This window comes from Anolis sagrei, chromosome 1, assembly GCF_037176765.1.
Source record: "Anolis sagrei isolate rAnoSag1 chromosome 1, rAnoSag1.mat, whole genome shotgun sequence".
NCBI classification, from domain to species: domain Eukaryota; kingdom Metazoa; phylum Chordata; class Lepidosauria; order Squamata; family Dactyloidae; genus Anolis; species Anolis sagrei.
The window spans coordinates 148,064,645-148,088,059 of record NC_090021.1 but is presented as its reverse complement, the minus strand read 5'-3'; the positions used below and the strand labels follow the sequence as shown (position 1 = coordinate 148,088,059).

General features: G+C 38.1%; 1 protein-coding gene across 3 annotated transcripts in view; it reads left to right on the top strand.

The window, feature by feature from the left end:
* SUPT3H (SPT3 homolog, SAGA and STAGA complex component) overlaps window positions 1–23,415 on the top strand; it is a 224,290-nt gene that overhangs the window by 111,692 nt on the left and 89,183 nt on the right. For all 3 annotated transcript variants that reach the window (XM_060785475.2, XM_060785491.2, XM_060785484.2), the window contains one exon: window positions 12,610–12,694. In XM_060785475.2, coding sequence (XP_060641458.2) covers window positions 12,610–12,694 — 85 coding nt within the window. The remainder of the gene's footprint in view (window positions 1–12,609; window positions 12,695–23,415) is intronic.

The following is a 23,415-nucleotide window of genomic DNA, read 5'->3' as shown; positions in this document are numbered from 1 at the left end:
AGATGTCTTCACTGTGTCTGGTTGTGATCCCCAGGTTATGCCCCCAGATGATGACCAGTAGACTACATATGTTCTGTATCTCAAAAGCTAGAAGTAGTAGGGGGAAATAAGGTCAAATATTCCCAGAAATATTGCTAACGTTTTCACCACTAAAATGTGTCTTGGCCAGTGTAATTGTTGTTCATTAGCGAAATTGGATGGTAGGAATGGTTTTGTATGTCACATCATGCAGTTACACTACGCAGATCAGCTCACGTGACATGATTCAGCAGTCTGAACACAGATGTATTGCTTCACTTCTTCTGTTGTTAAACAGTTTGCTAGTTCTCTCATCTGCAGTATTTGAAATTGTGGTCCCTTGCAAACACAGGAAAAGTCTAGACATTACCAACACATTACTCATCTACATGAGCAGGTTGGTATGACAGGAGGATAGAGGCTAAAGATATTTCTACGTGTTAGATGTATGATTCAAAACAGATGTCATGTATTATTAGAAACTTCTTAATAGTGTCGAGCTAGATCATATTGTCTATAATTCTTGCTCATTTTGTATTCTAAAAACAAAACAAAATGCAGCATTAAATCATTTTAGTTAACACCGGCAAATCTGGAACCTTTGTGTATTTGTCACTGGTAATCTCTATTTCTGATGTCTTTGAATTGTAATTATAACATGATAGTAACTGAAAAACAAGGCACCCACATCAGTTCTACAGTACTATTAATAAAAGTACTTAAAATGTGTTGAAATTTGTAATTGCACTATAATGTAATTTTTGCATTCAGTTCAGAATTATATTAATATTCAATAAGAATTTGAAAGCAAAAATGAAAATAAAATAATGGAAATGTAAAAGAAATAAAAAAGTTAATATATTAGATTTCTTGAAATAAGAACAGTTTTCAGAACCATTTCATTGAATGTATTTAACACTATTGCCTTGGATTCTTTTGAAAAATGATCTGAAAGATACTATGCAATAAACATTTTGCATAAAACTCAAATTCATTGAGATTTGTAGGGAAATGCTTCTCTTCACATTTTGGAGAAAGTAAAAGGTTTTTAAAAATCTTGGACCACCTGCAAAATAAGTCCCTTCATCCGTTTAATAGGAATAAGTGCAGTCTTTGAAGATAGATTAAAAATAATATATAGAAGCAGTGTTCATAGCTGGAGGAAAAAATAAGGAAGTGGTTCACTGCATGGAGATCGCAAAACGGGAGTGAGTGACTGGAAATACTGAACTAGTCTTGCTTCTGATTTTTCCCAAAAGGAAATAATGCTCAGCTTGGTGAAAACAGAATGAATTATACATTGAGCAGCCTAAGGTGGGATAAGAAGTGGAGCAGAAACCTCAGCTATATTCTTTTTCTCAGCCATATTGTTTTGATGTTGTTTACCTTATTTCATCACATAATAGTCTCCACCGTGCATTAGTTTCACCCTCCCCCCCCCCCCAATAGTGGGTGCAACTATTATGCAATGAAATACAGATTCTGTATCTTATTCTGGTAAGATCTCTCTTGACCCTCTTGTCAAGAATCATAGAATTGGAAGACCACAAGGGCCATCCAGTCCAATCCCCTGCCATCAGAAACACACAGTCAAAGAATTAACCAAAATTGGAATAGATTTCTTCACAAGCTGATGCTCTTTTCTTCATTGACTAGAAGTTAAATAGCCTCTATCAGAGCAGCTTTAGGTGTGAAGTCTTACATGGGTGGGTTTGGACTAGATTCCTTTTTTGGATTATATGATTATATGCATGTATTGAATTATTCTGAAGGATTGTTTGTGCCCATAGAAAATAATGTCATGCAAAAGATCTTTCAGTTGTCAAGAGAATCTGTGCTGTTTTTGGACAGCATGCAAATGGTTGTGCATTCACTCACACTATAAAGGCTTGCATGTGTTTTTGACACAGATGTTAAACAATAGAATTGGGGGGCACTACTCTTGAAAAAATTTCTTCAGGAAAAAGAATAACTGTTGAGGATGTTCTGCCTGTCAACCACTTACGAATCCACTTAACAGCAGCATTGCCTAGCCCACAATTCAGCAGCATTGCCTAGCCTTACTGAAATAATGATATACTATAGTCACAGCCTTCCACTGATCTACCAAGTTGTAAATTAAGATTAGAATAGCATGCCTTGTTATTGATAAACCCATGTGGGATCTTAGGGCCTTTCCACATAGCCATATAACCCAGCATATCAAGTCAGATAATCCACAGTATCTGCTTTGAACTGAATTATATGAGTCCACATGGCCATATAAACCAGTTCAATGTGGATTTTATACAGCTGTGTGGAAGGGGCCTTAGTAATAATGACAGTCCTTTCCTGGTATGCATAGACTCCCTGTTTAATCGTCTGTCTAGAACTTTCTCCAGTAACAACATCATGCCGATTAGTTAGTAGATGCTTGGTTCCTTCCCCCTCCCTTTTGCTTATGGGGATAATGTCTTCTTCCAATTTTCTGAAGCTTTTCCTGTTCTTCAAGAACTCTCATGTATTATTGTGAGTGGCTCTGAAATTACACTTGCAAATTACTTTCATCTAGAGTAGGTAGATATTTCTTTACTAGCTGTTTGCCTATTTGGGGCTATAGTTTTCTTATTGTGTGGTTTCTTCTCTTTTCAACACTTAGAGCATTGCTTTCCCTTTGGAGAAGATTGAGATAAAATAGGTAGTGAAAGGGTAAGAATTATTTCTGTCTTCTTTTAGAATTTCATCTTCTTTTCATCTTTATTTTGGACTGAACATAACCACCCCCCCCCCTTTTTTTTGTAAACTTCTCTTGCGAGCTTGAACTTGCTCCAAGCTGTAGTTTCTCTTATGTCTTTCTACATATGCTGGTTATTTATATTCTACTTTAGTGATTTCCTTCTTTTTTCAGTTTTTTTATACATATGTCTTTTCAGTCTTCTGATCTTAAAGCACATTCTATTGAACTGCTAATATTATCAATACGTTCTTCCTAATGTTTATGAGGGATCTCCTTTTTCTGCCATTTGGATCTATTGTTTAGTGTTCTAATCTCTAGAGCAGTAGGAAATATAAAGATTGCTCTATCCTCAATATCCTTTTGAGGTTGAATTTCGACGAGGACCGCAGATACGGAGGGTCTGTGCCTGGCAAGTTTTTATGTTAAAGCCTGAAGTTCTCGATTGAAGAACATACTCACCAGGTGAAGACAACCAGAGAGGTTTATTAGCAATCCAACCAGAAAGGATGCAAGTATGGCTGATGCCAAAAACGTATAAGCACAAACATACAGAGAAATGCATATGTTATACATTTCTGATATCTATTCCCACCCCCTCTGCTGATTGACCAGAAAAGAGGCTGGCTGGCACCCATGTCAGGATTAGTTGGCAGGAGAGAAGGTTAGCTAGGGATTGGTCAGAGTGAAGGACTGGTCAGCTGCAGAGCTGCCCCCTAAGAGGGCACAATCTGGGAAAGATAAAGATATTTTGGTGGTATTTGATGAGCTCAAATGTCCATTTCCATGCCAAACAAAGGTAGGAGCTTCAGAAAACAAAGGTGTAAGACAGAGATTGGACACTCAAAGGCTTGGCTGTCAACAAAAGAGGTTTAACACATGTACATTATAAGCCCCTGTTTTTGTAGGCAGACAAACAAGTTTGGGTTTGTCTGGGCTGGCAGGAGATCACCTATCTCTGCATATATATAAAAACAATGGGCCTGGTTTGGAAAAAGACCCAGAAGGGTTTGTTTAGCCTTCCTGCTCTACCATTTTGCAGGGTAGAGTTTGCTGTCTTGATATATTTTATAAAACAGTTTATACATTTCAGATTTACGAAATAGATACAGTATATAAAAAGATAAAAAGTTTTATAGAAATTCATGAAGAATAGATACAATTTACTAAAGGGTTAGATATGAAAGCAGTTGCTGATTTGGTCTTCAGCTTCTGATCCTCTGTGCCTGCAGAAGTCTGGAAAGTCTTCTTAAAAAGGAAAAAAATCCATAGATTTATTTCTGAGCCCTTGGTGAACTATAAATCTTGGAGGGGAGTATCATGCTCAACAGCACTTTCACATCTTTAAACATAACTTAAAGTATTGTACCTCTTAATTTTTTCTACTTTGAGCTAAGCCTACTCAGTTCCCTAGAGCACTTCTTGTAGGGCATGGTTTGCAGACCTTTTACCATTTTGATAACATAAACAGTTCATAAAAGTTTTAATTTTACTATATGTACATTTATTTTAAAACACACTTTTGGCGTTTTAATTTAGAGTGCAGCAGTTGACAGTTTTTCTTTTTCATTGACACTTGCCATGTATACATACATTGGGATTATGTTTTGACTTCTTTATCTATTTTCCCCTATATCCTTCAGAGAAATATTTGAACAGTCATCATTTCTGGGCCTTGTTCTTTTACATTGGGTATTATTGTTCAAACTGAGACAAACGTATTCCTAATTTTACAGAAATGATTGATCACTGTCCAGGTAGAAGGATTGTTGTCTCATTTCTTTCTTGATCCAGACTGAAGCCCTCTGTGCCAAACGGAATGAATTAGATCCTACAACTGGATTGAATTATATGTTTTCTTTTTTTAAAAAAAATCAAGAGATTTATAAAATCAATTTAGACTCAAGGAGCTTAACTTGGAAAGTAACAATAAGGCACTTTTCCCTCCTGTTTTATTTGTATAAATCAAATAGAATATGCCAAATTACTCTTTAACATCTAAAGAACACAGTTTGGTGTTATGAGACCAGTTTCTATAGGGATTCAAGAAAATGTGGGTAAATCATTTTAGTACAGGAAGGAGAGACTTCCTGCACCAAAAAATACTGCAATTTAGAAAAAAATCCTTCCTTTACTAAACTGTAGCACTCTTCAGTACAAAAGAAAAGAAGTTAATAATGAAAATAAGAAAAAAAGAATAGCAAAATGTGTACAGGGGCAATGGGAACAGGGGAGGCCAAAAGGGATCTTTTGCATGGGTGTGGTGGAAGAGGCAGCATTAGGTGAGCTTGTATCTGTTGTGTCAGATCTCTCCAGTCTCATAAAATTATTTGGAAGAGTTTGTTGTGTAAAGGTTATTAAGGTCTGTGTGTTGAGTGGAGGCATGCTTGACTGCTTGCTCATTAGGGTTCTATTGTTCTGGTGTACATCCCCTCAGATTACCTGCCTGAGCAAATGGTCTCAGAAGGGAGGGAAATCTACAATCCCAGTCCCTGGAACTGGGATTACAGGAGCAAGGTCAACAGGGTTTTTTTCCTGAGTGTTTAGCAGGAAAGTCCCATTTTTCTGATCCGCCTTCGACTTAAGGTTGCTAAAAATGAATGATGAAGGATCTCTTGTAGTCACTGGCAACTGCTGTGGTATGTTTGTGTTCTTGCCTGAGAATGTGGGTAGCTATACCTGCAGCAAGTGTAAATTATTGGTCCCCTTGGAATAAAAGTTGGAGACTCATGTATCCACCCTTCAACTTGTTAATAAGGTTTTCTTGGACACAGCAGGGAAGCCTGTCTTGGAAGATTGGAGGAGTTACAGCTACAGTTGCCTATTACCTGTGGAGCAATGACCACTTTTTCCCCCTTCCTTCCTGGGAAGAAATTGATTGACCCACCCATCTGTGTCCCCGAGCCATCTGTCATGCTGGGTAGAAGGCTAGAAGGGACTACCACTGCTACTGTCGGAGGAAGGGGAGGAGGAGGAGTAAGAGGAGGAGAAAGCTCCTAAGGTAAGGGAAAGGGCAGGCCGAGGAAGCCTGCCATGTGGTGGATTGAAAAAAGGAATGAGAAATGCATATGGGTAAAGGGGGGAGGAGAAAAAGGAATAGAGTTGCATGAGAAAAAAAAGTCTTCTGAAGGGTCCCATGAACAGAAAAGTCTGGGAACTGCTGCTCTAGAGCAACAAGAGAGTAAATGTGTAGCATATAGCAACCTCTGTGACACCTTGAATATACGTGAATAAATCTAAAAATTGTCCTCTTGAGAAATTGGTCCAAAGATTTGGTTTGACTTGTCCATGAGTCAATGCAAGTCTTGCCAAAAAAGTAAATACATAAATGAAAAAAGAAGTATAAATTTCTCTAATTAGAGTAGAGAAAGGCCTTCTACCTTCTTCTATCCTGAAAGAACCTAAAAGAAGCACATACACCTCATTGTGTTCACTGTACTGTCATATTTTTCCTCTTTGAACACTTGACTGGGAAAATGGTGGCAGTGGCCGGGGTAACTGGCTCTCTTAAGTTGGCACTGTCAGTTTCCCCTCTCTGCAGAATGATCCTCAACTTATCTACAGATCATATCAAAATCTGTAATTTTGGGACCAAATCCTGCCCATGACTTATACACAAGGTCACCTTATACAGGCAGTCCCTGAGTTACAAACATCCAACTTACTAATGACTTACAGTTAAGAACAGAGGTGAATCAACAGAAAGTGAGAAAAATCTGGCCCTAGGAAGGAAAATTCACTCTTGAAAAGGAAAACGAATGAAGGAAAAGTAATCTAAACTGAAGCTTTCTCACCAGCCCTTGTTTCCACAATAAGCCATTTTTTTTTCAAAATCCAATTGTTGCAGGGACAGAAAGTGAAGTGAAATCTTCTAAACAAGGGCACAGACAGCAAAACAAACTCCACAGGGGTGTTAATCCGTTCCTATGCAATGCAGAGCTTGTGTGTGTGTGTGTCTTAAAATTGTACCTGCTCTGATTTACATACAAATTCAACTTAAGAACAAACCAACACAATCTATCTTGTTATTGTCGAAGGCTTTCATGGCCGGAAACACTGGGTTGTTGTATGTTTTTTCAGGCTATATGGCCATGGTCTAGAGGCATTCTCTCCTGACGTTTCGCCTGCATCTATGGCAAGCATCCTCAGAGGTATCTTGTTCATAAAGTGAGGAATGTCTGTACATGTATGTTTGCTAATTGAATTCAGTTATCATATCTTCCCTTAATCATTTTTCCTGGCCAAACAATATCCAACTCTGCTTAAGGTTTGACCACAACAGCATAAAGTACTAGAATCACTTCTTAGTTGAATACTGTTGTTCTCTTAATTCAAATGAAGACTGTATTTGTTTTATAAGCAATTAGATCACACTGATGTCTTAAGTTTTGCTAAGACAGCAAGAGATTTTTCATATGTTATGCTATCAAGCTAGGGTTCCTTCATCCTATACATGTGACGTTTGTTATTTTAACTACCGTAAATGCTAGTATTTGCATTTGTGTCATTTTGTTAAAGCTTTTTGACGTGACAGGCAATGTCTGTGTGTATGTGTTTCTGCCTCTCTAAAGACTAGTGTGGAATGAGACATTAGAGTAACACTTGATGTATCCTGAATGTGTCAGAGGATTCAGGAGGAATGTAGTTGATGACTTATGCCCAACACAAATGTGTCCTCTTTACAATATACAGAGAATTGAGAGAAAGAGAATATGTGTGTTGAGGGGGCTGGTCTAGCAAAGTAATGTATGGATTTCTAGAGGGAAGAGAGGGAAAGATCAAAATTAGGAGGGCAACACATATATATTATTATGTATATGTATATATGTATATATAAATAAAAATGGAAGGGAAGACAGACTTCATCACTGGCTGTGTCAGATAGCACTTTCATTTGAATCATCCAATTGAAAGCTTCAATGGGAATCAAAGCAAAACTTGCCAAAAGAAAATGGAAGGGCTTATGAGAAACAAAAAGGAAGCTAAAGGTTAACCTCTGGAAAAAAAAAGGGGGCAGCAGGAAGTGGTTAAAAGGGTTGGAGGTGCAATAGCAGACTAAAATAGGAAGAAAACAATCCAGAGATGAGATGAAAGTTGAGAATACAAGACAGCAGGAAGTGTAATCTTCGTAAGCAAAGTAGGTGAAATATCTATAAAGTGAGTGCTGGAGTTAGAGGCACTGAAAAGATAAGACCTTTCAAGAAGAGCTTACAGAAAATGTGCTCATGAAGGATGAGAGAATAGAAGAACAAAATGAAAATAGAATGGAAATGTTGTCAGAAAAAGTTGAACAATGTGTGTGTTTCATCTTTGCTGGGTGTATTACAAACAGATGTGGGCTGTTGAGCTGGGATTATGTCCTGAAGGTGTATATGCACTTTCATTCCAAAGTTTCATATCTTCAAAGTGGATTATCTCTTTATAATATATTTTGCATTTTGCTTCCACTTTTGGAAATGAGTGTGGAGGTTGAGCTGATATTCTAATCTAAAACACAGAAATCTGAGCTAGTATTGTGGTCTTTCATGACCTTTGTGCAGACCCACATATTTGGATACAACATATTAACTTGTGGAAATTATAGAATTTTGGACCATAAGCGGCTCTTTACCTTTCAAGCAACCAGACTGATTTAACTGATCAAATCAGTTTAAATGCAATTTATCACGTGTAAAATGTTACCTTATTGCAAAGCAATTCTCAGATGTTCTTAGACATGTAGATGAAAGTGTAGATTTTCTTGCTGAGCATAGTCTTCCATTATTTGATTCATGTGTGACTGTTAAAACACAGTAGCTGTTATCTCGCTGATCTGGTGGTTTTCAGTAAATTTGGCCTGCCTTTGTCTCAGAACATTACTAAGCATGCAGATGTAGTTATTTGTTACATACCGTATATTCTGGTGTATAAGACTACTTTTTAACCCAAGAAGATTTTCTCAAAAGTCAGGGGTCATCTTATACGTGGGAGCAGTCTTATACACGGGAGTCCTCTTATACGTTGGAGTAGCCTTATTCGTGGGAGTCGTCTTATATGCGGGAGTAGTCTTATAGGCTGGGAGTCGTCTTATAGAGCGGGTACTGAAACTTCCAATCTGGATTGGAGAATCTGTGGTTGCTGCATATTGTGGGGGGAACTCAAAAATGGCAGTGGCCGTATCCCTGCCATATGTAGTGACTGTATGAAAGCATTCAGGACGACGCTGTACAAGTATGGTAGAAGAAAATCCATTCATCAGGATTCGTGGATTTAATGCGGTCCCGATGGTGAGGTGAAGGGGTGCCTCACCGGGAAGGTGTAAGTGAAGAGCGGAGCAAGCTGTAGGCGTCCAGGGCACCAGGTGCATGGAAAAAAGAGATAGAGTGGCTCTGGGCCCAGAAAAACACACCTCTTTTACCTGTCTGGCCCACCCTTGTATCCTATTACCGTATCTCCTCCTCTGCCTCTCAGATCTCATTCCTGAAGACTGCAGTGAAGTGGTGCAGGTGCGCATGTGCAAGTTCTGAGACGCAGAGAAGGAGGTACAGTAATAGGAAAATACCATATTGAAATCAAATCTGATGCTCTTAAAAATTTTATTTGGTGTGTGTTGGAAGAGTGGTAGTCTTATACGGCAAGTATATCCCAAACTCTATTTTTTAACTGGAAAAGTTGGGGGTTGTCTTATACGCCCAGTTGTCTTATATACGGTATATCAAATATTGTTTCTGATGAATTCATTGCACTGATGACATAAACGGACTAGCAGAACGTTAGCTAAATGAAAATGTCGCCATAACAACAACAGCAGTGCTATTCTCGGCAGCCCCAGCGGTGTCGCTCCCGACACGCTTCTTTGAGCAACAATTCCCAGTGTCCGGTTTGACATTTCCTTCGATGATACCGTCTCCTCCTTCAATACAGATGTCGCCTACACAATGCCTCCTCTTCCAAAGCCCTTTGCTTCTCTGCCCACCATGCCCTCTTTTGGAGACCGCCTAGCATATTTCATCGATGCATGGCGTTACATCACCTCAGATGCATTGGTTCTCAAAGTTGTACGGTTATGCGTTCAAGTTTGAAGAACTCCCCCCGAACGGCTGCATCGTCAACACCTGCAATTCTAAATGAGGCTGACACCTTGCTCTCAAAATGGCCGATTCATCCTTTCCCATTGCAGTTGGATGGGCAAGTGTTCTTCTCCAGGTACCTTACCTTAACGAAACCCGATGGTTCCCTTTGCCCGATCCTCAACCTCCAAGCCCTCAACTCCTACATCAGATCCCGAAAATTCAGAATGGTGATGGTATCATCCATCCTTCCCCTTCTTCACGCCGGAGATCACTTTGCATCCATTGATCTTTGAGAGGCGTACCTCCACTTGTTGATTCGCCCGAGCCACAAATGGTTCCTGACGTTTCAGGTAAACCAACAAACTTACCACTTCAATGTCCTCCCCTTCAGTAAGTGAAAAGTTCCTCGTTACAGTTGAAAAAATAGATTTCTGATCCAGTTGTAATCTTAGATTTCAGCATTTGAAAAATAATGATAAACTTGCCCTCCAAGCAATATTAAATGGTCAACAACTATTAACCTAATATCACATTTTAGCTTACACTTCAACGTTTTAGAAAACATTTCAAAATTTCCTTTTTTCACTTTTTTTTTCCAAATTGCTGTTTTGTCTCTCATAGCAGAAATTTTATCTACTGCTTTTAAGATAGTTTCTCTATTTTATTCAGATGTTCAAACATGTCATCAAGATATGTCTGTATGATCCCTTGACCATAGTGTGCATACATGGACATGATGGAAGGTGAATATGCCAGTGCAACATACCAGTACACCATACCAGTTGGCATCTTTGCTGCATAAAAATGCATGCAAGATAGTATTGCTTATTTCAATAGACTCAAGAGATTTCTCATTACGTTCACATGGCATACTTACCCACTGGAGCCGACACACTAATGTGTAGTGACACACAGTTTGAAATCTCTATCCTAGTCCTTCTGGAGTAGACCATAGCTGCTCCTGGAGGATGCCTTTTTCATGGAGCATTTAGTTATGGCAAAGACGAAGTACTTTGGCCACATAATGAGAAGACAGGAAATTTGGAGAAGATAATGATGCTGGGGAAAATGGAAAGAAAAAGGAAGAGGGGCCAGCCAAGGTAGATGGATCTTATCCTTGAAGTGATTGGCTTGACATTGAAGAAGCTGGGGGTGGCCATGGCTGACAAGGAGCTCTGGCATGGGCTGGTCCTTGAGGTCAGAAACAGCTGAATGGATAAACAACAACAATGTGTCTGTGGGACTGAATATTATACTTCCACTGTTTGGATTGCACTGCTGCTACATTTGAATTTGTTTTCTTGCATAATTACGATGTATTGCTCAGGTGGTACTTTCGTATGACAAAACAGAAATGGTATTACAATGAATTTCCAATTTGTTTTTATGTTCCATGTTACAGATGCACAAGGAATGCTTTCTCTATAATAGTTCCATCTGGAAGCTTTTTAGAAGGAAAAGACAAAAAAAAAAACACACAAACATTTTGATTAAATACGAGACTGAAATGCTTGTAGATCCTTTTGTATACAGAAGAGAAAAATAAGCACCCCGCAAAGTGCCACGAGGAGTGTGTGCAAGTAGCTAACCACAATCAGAAATGGGGATTTCTTAAGTTGTTCTTTCCATTTTGGAACTTGATTGCCAAGAGAGACTATGACCTGAAATGCACTTTTTCCTATTGGTTAGTGCCAGTGATGCTCAGCCAGAATATTCAGTGTTCTCCTGTCAATGCTTTATTATCTCTGCTCTCCCACTTCCCTTTCTAGAGACGCCTCTGAAGCCTCTGCTTCAGGCTTTTTATTCTTGGTAGGCATTTTTATTCTTGGTAGGCATTTTAAACCATGCTGTATTTTTTTCTGTATCCTTAGTGAGACTTTTGACAACACTTTGAGTGGTTAGGCACTGTGCCACTGGGCACTGATGAAGTGATACGAGATTAGTGTTTTAGGTCATTTAAATTGTTTTAATTTACATTGCTTTATATTTCTTATTAGCTGCCTGAGTTCCTATATCAGGAAAAAGACAGGATAGGATAAACATAAATAAGGCCCTATTACTTTTAGAAAGATTTCAGGGTAGGTTGTACTGCATAGTTTATTCATCCATAGTCTCAGTTTGTATACTTACCTCTACCTCTAGAGCACTGAAATCAAGTGTATCTGGATTTCACTCAGCAAATGAGGGGGAAAGAACCTTCTTTAGGATTCCCAAAGGTGGTCAGGGGATAGTAGAAGAGGCCAGCAGTAAGATCACTTGTTTAATTTTAAAAGGAAGAAGGAATCAGGAGAGACAGTCAAGGAAATGGGACAGCACCTTTAAGACTGTTCTTTGTTTTTGCATGAGCTTTTGTTGTTATAAACTCACTTCTTTAGATGTAGTAGTAACACCTACCTAACCTCACTAGCCACTAACCATGACATCACAACTTTCCACTTGCAATACTACCCATAAAGAGGGGAAAGCACACAGATCTAGTCAGTTTCCTTAATCCCACTGTCCTATAAAGTGTGGAAGTTATGTGGAGTCATGCTTGACTTTCTGTTTTTTTTTGTTGGCATTCCTACTATTTTAAGGGGCTTTCATTTCTTTCTGAATTTCACTATAACTATAAATCAGTATGTTGATTGTGTATCTGTGTGTATGCTCTTGTGTACCATCAATCAGGGTTCGATTTAGGAGGACCTCTAAGATAACCTGTCCTTAACATCCCCTCTGAGGTCTTCAGACTCACCCTGTGGCTTCCTTGCTTATATTAATCCACCTATAATTCAGTCTTCATCTTTTATTTACGCCATTTGGTAATTCTTAATCATTACCTTTCAGGTTCTCCTTAGGAGATGCTCGCAGACCTCTACATGAATCAGCAGTGTTGGTTGAAGACATTGTCCACACTCAGTTGATTAATTTGGTAAGTTGCTTTGTTTTGTTTTATTAAAAAAATCAAAATAGATGTTTTTTCTGTTCTAATTAAAGACTAATATATGGTGGAAGAGGGAAGCAAAATAGGAATATTCTTATTGTTTGTCATAGGGGATAATCTTGCAGATTTTCACAGATTGTAACAGTTAGATTTACTTTCAGGCATGATACTGAGACACAACATGGTTTGTGATTTTTAAAAGAAGTTGTGGTTTGGGTGCTTATTTAATGTTGATTTATTCCCTTTAAACACCTGCTGTTGAACTATGGCAGTGAGGATTTACCCTGGAAGTGGAATCCTGGGAAACAAAGGAACCAGCTTTAAACCATGAGTTTAAACCATAATTTAAATATTAAAGCTCAAACATGACTTCAGTGCTTAAGAATGGATTTGTGTGATATCCAATCCAAGCATTCAGTCATTTAAAATATAAGAGTACTCTGAAAGAAGGTAAATATATGTATTATAAACTGGTAATATTGACTGTTTTCTGTGTTCACCTTCGAGTCAACAAGGAAGGAGAATATGTTAAATCAATTACTAAAAATTAACCAGTCCCAAAGATATGAAAAGTTCTGCTCAGTAATCTTTAGCAAGTGATTTACAGTTGTCATTTCTTGCCAATGAAAGACCAGGAAAAGTCCTTGTTTTATGAGATTGTTTAAAGGAGTAAAACAACTTCCTGTGCTGGATGTTAATTGAAGAGGTTATCAAAATAGGACAAGCCAATATAATTTGTGATTGTATAAAATAAAGGAAGTGAAGATCCCATAGGGATCTAATGAATCTCAAGATGAAAACAATCTTCTGACTAACTAAATATTCAGCTCTAATACTAAGTTGTAGAGTGTATATACAAATCAGAATACCAGAATATGGGGTGTGTTTACATGAAATGGATAATGGGGGTCACAGAAACATCTGGGTAAAATTCTTGGAGTACTCATTCTGTTCCTATTGTAGAGTTAGTTTAATGGCGAGCTATGTGCTGCAGACGTACGACACACCTGCTTAAATGCAGGAGCATATTCTGTGATAATAGAAATCATATGGATGTCAGTCCATGTGTGTGTAAAAATATCAGAATTGTAGTGAGTAGAAAATTCACCGTACATTTTTGTTAAGATCATGTTAGTAAAAAAAAAAGTCATCTAAAAGGATGTGTTATCCTAATACCTAGCAAATAAAGCTTTCTAAAAAAATAAAAATTATAAATTTCACAGATCTGTGACTGAAATCCTGGAAGCCAGGTTGACATCATCTAATGTGAAAATTAAGTGGGAAAGAAACAACAGAGATGTAAAATTGCAAGGGGTATACTACAGACCTCCAAGCCAAACTGAGAACTTAAATCAGTGGTTCTCAATCTTTTTTTTTTTTTGGCCACACCCAACCTAAGCATCTCTAAAATCCTGATCCCCTGCTCCCCCAGTGAGATATCCTTATTGAAAAAAGTGAACTATTCACGTGGAGGAATCCTTAAAGGAGATTAACTTGGTCTAAACAAGCTTCCAAAGAGCATGGCATCATTGAAAGAGAAAAATAAGGACAGTTGTAGTACTGAGGAAGAAATCACTATTAGCGGGCTTTCCCCCTCTACATTGTAACCAGCTGCCCATGTATATTCCGATTTTAATTTTTAAAATGTGTATGTCACAACATATATACTGCATATGAGGCCCCTAGAACCATAATAAATGACAAAAAATCCACTGTTAACAACTCATTCTCAAATTCCACCCCGCCCCTCAAATCAAATTTCCCCCCTGTGGGGCACGTTCTCCATGTTGGGAACAAGAGACTTAGATTATACTTTCCTGAAGCAGAAGACCACACATTGAGAAGGGAGAGAAGTGGTAGCAATGGGAGATCCCAACTATCCTGTTATTTGTTTGAACTTTGCCAAGAATATCATTTTTCAACAAATTCCTCACTTGCCTTGCAGATGATTTTACTGTCCAAAAAATGGAAGAGGCAGCAAGGGGATCGACTGTTTTAGATCTGATCCTAAAGTGGTCAATGGGGTGGAATTTGCAGGATCTTTAGGTAAGGGTGGCCACATTCCCCTGGCATTTGTTATATAGTGTAAGGAGAAAATCAAGAATAGTCAGACATGCATTCTAGACATTAAAAATACTAGGTGTGATCCTGTGGTTTGTATTACTAAGAGAGAAGGGAGTTTATAATGGATTGCTGTTTCTTAAAAGTGAGATATTGGAGACGTGATGCCAAACAGTTTGAATGGGGGGAAAATGTGAGGCATGTAAAGAAACCAGAATGGATGCCTAAAGAACTTTCAACTGAGCTAAGGTTTAAAGGGGATATGAACAAGAAATGGAAAAAAGGAAAATCACCAAAGAGGAATTCAAACAATTAGGCAGCATGTTAGGGTGAAAATCAGAAAAGCTAATATGCAGAACTAGTTCAACCTTATTAGAGTGTGTAATAACAATGAAAATGTTTTTTATAAGTACATAACAAAATGGAAATTGTGTAGAGAAGATGACAAAATTCTAACAGGAGGCAATAAAAGGCAGAACTACTGATCATTTTGTTTGCCTCGATCCTCTCCCAAAAGGAAAACAGTGTTCAGCAAGAAAATAATGGAAGAACTAATGCAGTAAGGGAAATGCAACACAGAACAGGCTTCATTCTATGTGATCAGCTCCCTTGTTTTTATCTCTCCAGACTATCTCTCCAGACTCCTGTTCTGCAAATACTGCACAACAGTATTTGCAGAACAGGAGCAGCAAATGGGTTCTCTGTGACAGTGGATACTACTGAGTAATTTAGCACATAATTGTTGGATGGGCCTCTTTTCCTTGTAGGGAACATTTTACTAGCTTCTTTGTGAAAATTTTATGGAGAACGTTGTTAAAGTCCTTGCTAAAATTGAGATATATTACATCCAAAGCATTCCCTTCATCTACCAAGCTAGTAACTCTATAAAAAAAGATGTAAGGTTCTTCTGGCATGATACCAATGTTGAATTTTTGTGAGCATGGCATTCATTTCTAAGTGATTACAGATTGTCAGTTTAATGATGTGCTCTGGAATCTTTCCTGTTATTGATGTTAGGCTGAGTGGGTGGAAATTGTTTGGTTTCTCTTTTTGTACCTTTTTTGAAGATGGAAACATTTACCTTCTTCTTCTGAAACTTCTCCTGTTCTCCAGGAATTCCCAAAGATGACCAACATTAATTCTGAAATTACTTCTATTAGTTCTTTAAAAATTCTTGAGTGCAATTCATCTCACCCTGGAGACTTGGATTTATTTAAATTAGTCAGATATTACTGTACCATCTCTTTACCTATTCTGTGTTGTATTTTCTCTACTGCATTATCTGCTCAATTATTCCTAAGTTGGGCACTGTTACCTTTGTTGGAGAACACTGAGGCAAAGGAGGAGTTAAATCATTCTTCCGGTTCTCTCTCCATTTGTTAGCATTTCGTTATTACCTCTATGCCAGGTGTGGGCAAACCCAGGCCTGGGGACCGGATGCAGCCCTTTGGGCTCTTTTCTCACCCCCCCCCCCTTTCATTCACCTTACTATAAGCATGAGAACGTGGTGGCCTGCTCACGTCCTCATGCTGAGAAGAGGCCAGAGAAGTCACATGCGGCTGCAGCACCAGCTCCATGCAGATGCTCTTCCTGGCCTACACTTCCATGGGACTTAGCCGGTCCTCAGTGGTGTGCATGGAATCAGTGAGTTCCCTTCTTCCAGAACTCTGCCCCTGGCAATGAGGAAGGTGGCGCCTCTTCTACCTCCTCTTCCTCCTTCTCTTCTGCCACCAACTTCCTCAAGGGCAAGTTTCCCCTTGGAAAGAACAGGAGTAGGAGGGAAGGGAAGGAGATCCCTAGGCAGCCACATGCACAGATGGAGGCGGTGGAGGAGGAGGAAGAGAAGAATCTGCTCTCCTCGTCACTGGGGGTAGAGGCCCAGAAGAAGGGGAGTGTGCTGGTGAGGAGCAGCTGAGTCCTGTAGCAGTGGAGGCTAAGTACAGGCTAGGAAGAGGCTCTGGCCAAGACTGGTCCTGATGAGCACAACTTCCTGGGCGCAGCGGACCAGGCAAGCTGCCGTGTGCAAACCCCCCTGGCCTCCCCCTCCCCCCGGCCTGGCTAACCCACCACGCTCCGGCATGTCATGTGGAGGAACCCAAGTTCAAAAATTTGCCCATGCCTGCTCTATCATTTCCTTATTCTTTGTTTTGCTATGGAGAGCTTTTATTGGATTTTTGCTTTAGAGAGATAGCACACCTTTTGAGTGAGGTCTGCAAGCCACTTCTTCTGTACCCTTTAAAAAGAAGTCATCTACTACCAGCACATGTCTTCTTGGAAGTTTGTTCTGACTGCAAATGCTTTGAGGATGTACTCTGAATGAGTAAGTCGGGTGCTCGAAAAAGTTTTTTCAGCTCAATAAGCTTGAGGATAAAAGTGTCTCAGTCCCAATCCCAAAGGCCCATTCTAAGCACCCCTATAAGTTTATCAAGAGACTGTGGAAGGCCAAGCAGTTGTGTGATAAATATTGGTGATAAATGATTTACCTTTCTTGATTAATTCAGTGACAAAAAAAAAAAAACAGAAACTACCAGACTCTGAGGATTATCTTATGTTGTGGTATACATATGCCATGTATACCACATGGCTTATGATGAAGCACCGTGGTTCTGTAGTCAGTACATGGAATGCCTGGCTCTCAGGAAATGTATTCAATCTCTTGAAACCAAGAAAGCCTTGAGAGTCTTAAAGTGACAGTGGAACTGGTGCTGGAACTTTGAAGGCTGTTTGACAACACGCAATTTCAAAGCGACATATCTTTGATTCCAGGAAATAAAGAAGGAAATTGTCTCCTTTTAAAGACCTATTTTTTCAAGATGGCTATCCATCCTCCGCTTAAACATTCCATTGAACTAAAATATACATAGTTCTGAGTACATAGGCATCTGATTGGGCTGTAAGATGCTTTCTTATGAGTACACTAAAAACAAGCAAACAAACAACCAAAATCAGTATATAGCAATCCCACCCGACTTCATTTTCATTCACCATTGTAGAAGATAAACTTTGCCATCAAAATGTGTAAGCTGTTGAAGCTCAAAAGCATTTTATATTTGTTTTCTTATTTGGAACTCTAATTTAGTAGATTTAGAAACCACAGCATTTCTAGAATAATTTATTCATGGGCATGGTAAAACACTAAACTAGAAATTGCTTTAAAATAAGTGCCCGAAACAACATTTTTTGCAAGCTTTTATACCTTGACCTTGGAAGTGTGGGGAGAAAATAAAACATAAGCAAAGGAAAAATTCATTTACTTGTTGCATGTCAAGTTCAATGTGATGCCTCTCTTCTTATGTGCCTAGGGTTTCCAACTGGAACAGACAACTAAAGTAATCTTAGCAGCCAATCAATTTGTAAATGCTAAGAATGCAGTAAAATATGATACTATCAAACGTTCTTTTAACAGACTAAGGAGATTAACAGAGTTACTTGTAATTTTACCCTTCTTTCTTTTTCCATTGCCAATTATACTTGACAGTTTTTGTTAAATCAAGAGACACAATTATGTCAGTTTATATTTGGGAAGTAATATGAGCTCTTTTTGAAGCCATATTTATTAAATAAAATTCTATATACAATAGAAATTAAATAAAACCTATGATATAAACCTACTACAGATCACAAACAAATATACACATGACTAAACTATTTAAATATATAACAAGCCCTTCAACTAGCTAAAAGGGAAAATAGATGACTTACAATTGGTTTTTTTTCTCCTGCAGGTATAATTTATTTTAAAATCCTACCTCTCTTTACCTTAACTAGAATAATAGAATCCCAGAGTTGGAAGAGACAACACTGGCCATCCAGTCCAACCCTCTGCCATGCACGAAAAGCACAATCAAAGCACCCCAGACAGATGACCATCCAGTCTCTATTTAAAAACCTCCAAGGAAGGAGCTTCCACCACACTCTGATGCAGAAAGTTCCACTGTTGAACAGCTCTTGGGGTCAAGAAGCTCTTCCTAATGTTCAGGTGGATTCCCCTTTCCTGTAATTTGAACCCATTGTCCCATTGAGTCCTAGTCTCCAGGGCAGCAGAAAACAACCTTACCCCCTTCTCCCTATGACATCCTTTCAGATATTTAAACATGGCTATCATGTCTTCTCTCAACCTTCTCTTCTACAGGATAAACATCCCCAGCTCTTTAAGCCACTCCTTATAGGGATTCATAGTCTCCAGACCTTTGATCATTTTTGGTTGCCCTTCTCTAGACACATTCAAGTTTGTCAATATCCTTCTTTAATTGTCCTCAGAACTGGACACATTATCCCAGATGAGGCATGGCCAAAGCAAGATATAGGAGCACCATGACTTCCCTTGATCTAGACCAGTGGTTCCCAACCTTTGGTCCTCCAGTTGTTTTGGACTTTAATTCCCAGAAATCCCAGCAGGCTCACCAGCTGTTCGGAAGTGTGGTAGCTGAAGTTCAAAACACCTGGAGGACCAAAGGTTGGGAACCACTGATCTAGGCACTATACTACTTCCTATACTACTAATTCCATTGGCTTTTTAGTTGCTGCATCACAATATTGGCTCATGTTCAGCTTGTTGTCTACTAAGATTCCAAGATCTTTTTCACACATACTGTTTGTTGTTGAGCAAGGCTTCACCCCTCCTGTATCCTTGCATTTATTTTGTTTCTGCCTAAGTTTAATACCTCTTTGTTGAAATTCATTTTGTTAGTTTTGCACAGTTGTCTAATCTGCTAAGGTAATTTTGAATTCTGATCCTGACCTCTGCAGTATTAGCTATCCCTCCTATTTTGGTGCCATCTGTAAACTTGCTAAGTATGCCCTTTAAACCTTTATCTAAGTCATGAATAAAGATGTGGAACAGAACTGGGCCCAGAACTGAATCTTGCAGCACTCCACTAGTCACTTCTTTCCAGGATGGAGAAGAACCATTGTTGAATACCCTTTGGGTTTGGTTGCTTAAACAATTACCTCCACCAAACAGTAGTATTATCTTACCCACATTTTATTAGTTGTTGGCAAGAAGATCTTTGGTGGGGGATGTTGTCAGAGGCCTTCTAGGCATGTGCAATCCATGGTTCTAAATGGTTCTAAAGTACTTACAAAACTAAAGTTCTGGTGGTGAAAACTAGGAGGTGCTGGTGCTTTGCTTCTACAGTGTTACTAAAGTTCTGGTGGTGAAAATTTCAGAACTCTAACAAAACTTTCAAAATTTCATTATAAATGGCAGTACCTAATTGGTTCTGTCATAAAAATAATCAATAATGAAAAAATGAATTTTTGAAAGTTTTGTTAGAGTTCTGAAATTTTCACCACCAGAACTTTAGTTACACTGTAGAAGCAAAGCACCAGCACCCCCTAGTTTTCACCACCAGAATTTTAGTTTTGTAAGTGCTTTAGAACCACTTAGAAGCATGGATTGTACATGCCTAGGCCTTACTAAAATCAAGATATGCCACATCGACAGCATTCCCTGCATCTACCAAACTTGTAACTATAAAAAGAAAGATAAGGTTTGTCTGGCAGCACTTTTTTTGAGAAACATCTATGCATTTAATCATGCCAATGAAGAAAAGCAACAATAATCAAATTACCACCTTTGTGTTTCACAAGTCATTTTTCAAAAACATTGTTAATAATTTTTTTTAATCAAAATAGGTTTTTAAATCAAAATGTGTTTATTTATGCAAAATTATTCACTTTCCATAATTAGTCCTCTTTCGTGGGTAATAAATTAGTCTTCCATTTCGGAGAGTATAGAATTTTGCAGCTGTTATCACATTTGCAGTGTGTCTGGTAAGACTTTGCATTATTTACTAGCCTTGATAATTTTGTTTCTGTCACTATAAAAATAATTGTGCTTTCCGAAAGTCAGTGGTCACATTATCAAAATATGAAAGAGTGTCTTGGGGTGCAATATTTTCCACTTTTCTTCTTCTTCATGATATACTAGCAACCTACTGCTGCATTTGTAAAATGGAGTGTCATGCTCTAATGTTGCAATAGCAATTTATTTATTTATTTATTTACGACATTAATAATAATAACAACAACAACAACAACAACAACACTTTATTTGTACCCCGCTACCATCTCCCCAAGGGACTCGGTGCGGCTTACATGAGGCCGAACCCAAACACAACAATTTATATGCTGCCCTTCTCACCCCGAAGGGGACTCAGAGCGGCTTACAAGGTATATATTACATACAATATATTATATTATTAGCATAGTACAAAATCAGCATTAAACATTGCTATATTGCACCATACCACTATATTGTAATATTATTAGTAATATTACATGTAATATAAATATATAATTATAATATCATATTATTATATTGCATTACATTATAATATTATAAATATTTTATGTATATACAATGTATTTATTATATTATATTATATTATATTATATTATATTATATTATATTATTAGAATAGCACAGGAGACAAGGTGGAACTGTCCCCTGGCCCCCTCTCTCTTCAATTCTGACATTCCTGATAGTCAAGATAGAAACCTGGCGTTTTGTACCATTTGCATTTGTTGTTTACGTCCAGAGCTTGTTTTCCACCACTGGGGGGAGAATCTAGAGCTCCTTCTTAGGATAGTGAAGTTTGATTGAAAACTATGGATGTCCTTCGTCTCTGTTGTGTAGGAGGAGCAAGAGCAAAGAAAAGACCTCTCTCCCCAGTATTGCAGAAAAGGAACTTTCACTGTAAGAAACAGTGTTCCTTTTTCAGCAGCCAATCTCAAATCTTCCTGACTAAAACATTAAAAGATTTATATCTGACTTCTTTTACTATTCCCAGCTGTTAACTTCTGTAGTGGAGCTGAAATAATATTAAGAACTCATAAATTCCAAAAGACAAAGTAATTTCGTTCATGTCTCCATTATATGCTTTTATGCATCTATTTTGGCTGTCTTTTCCTAACAATTTGTCTCCTTCCCTTTTTTTATCAAATAGATTATTTTGGTACTGACACTAATGGCTGCAATTTTCATTGGCTTTTAACATCTTTTAACATTTTCATATATCAATATGTTTGTAATACGTTGCAACAAGGAGCTACCTGCATAATTTTTATAACAGTGTTATAAAAGACCAACTCTTCTGGACAGCTAAATAGTATACACAAATTACCTTTCTTATGAAAGTAAATCAAAAGAACTCATTTTCTGGTGCCTCTAACAGTGAAATCTTTGGAACAGATGTGATACAGAGCAGGGCATCTGCTAAAATTTTCAGAAGGTGGTAGCGTTCATGTGCTAAGGTCTGGAAAACCAGTTTCATCTTTTTGAATTGGTAGTTGTATTCTTTTAATTGATGTTCCGGGAGAAGAATCCCCCTTCCCAATTCTTACACAATGCATTAGTTTTTTTGAAAATATTTGCAAGTTATTACTAAAAGAATTCCACAAATACCACAATTTTGTGTATAATGTTCATTTTAGCTGGAAATTAAGCTGTGCCCAAAAAGTATTGCAAGTCAATAGTGATGTCGCTTATTCTCCTTTCTACCAATTCCAGCTTTTGTGCAATTTTAAAAGTTAAACAAAGAGTAATAAATAATGTGAGACATCACCAAAACATGTACGACAAAGACGAGATCCTTTTTCTCTTTATTTATTTATTTATTTATTTATTTATTTATTGTATTTATATTCCACCCTTCTCACCCCAAAGGGGACTCAAAGTGGATCACAGTACATACATATGTGGCGAACATTAGGTGCCATTTTACACATAGGCAAGACAATTGTACATAGATAGAGGTATATATGCCATCTTCGGCATCTTGGAGGTGGTGAGGTGCTGTCGCTCCATCTCCCTGCCCAAAAGCTTTGTTCGTAAACTTCCTCCTTGATTGAATCGCCAGCATTTTCTGATGTTTTACTTTATGGATGCCTTACATACCCTCCTCTTTTAAGCAGTACCTATTTATCTACTCACATTTTGCGTTTGAACTGATAAGTAGGCAGAAGCTGGGCTAAATGCCAGGGGCTCACTCTGACTTTGGCTTTTAACTGTCAGTCATTTGACTGACAAGATTTACTGCAGCTAGTGGTTTACCCTGCTGTGCTATAGCCCGGCCCACTATCTCTTAAGAATGTGTAAAAGCAGCAATGTGCACTTCGGTGATGAAAAGGTACCCACAGGTTTAAATAAAGAGAAGAAGAAAAACCAGCTGCCACTTAAGAGCCCACAATATTTGTTTCCTTGCTCATTTCCAGCTCTTTCAGAGACAGTGTAGACAAAACTACCAACCACTGCAACTTCACATAATCTGATTTCATCTCCATTCATATTTCATCAAGCTGGGGAATGAACACAATTTCTCGGATATAAAGAAGAAATGTGAATTGAAATAATACTGATGTCTGTCTCCTAAATGCCTGATGCATTCAAATAATACTTGGAGAAAGATGGTATCCCTCTTGATAATTCTAATCATACACCACTACTGGTAATATCCCTTTAAAAACACCTAATGTCCTGCATTGCTGCAGACAGTATCTCTATCATATTCTTAAATATTGAAGAATTGGATTTCCAATAGTATTGGAGATCACTGATTGGTCTGATATAAGAGTTAGCAAAAAGCAACCCTGTGGGTTATATACCCCCTCCCACCATTTTAATAATAATAATAATAATAATAATA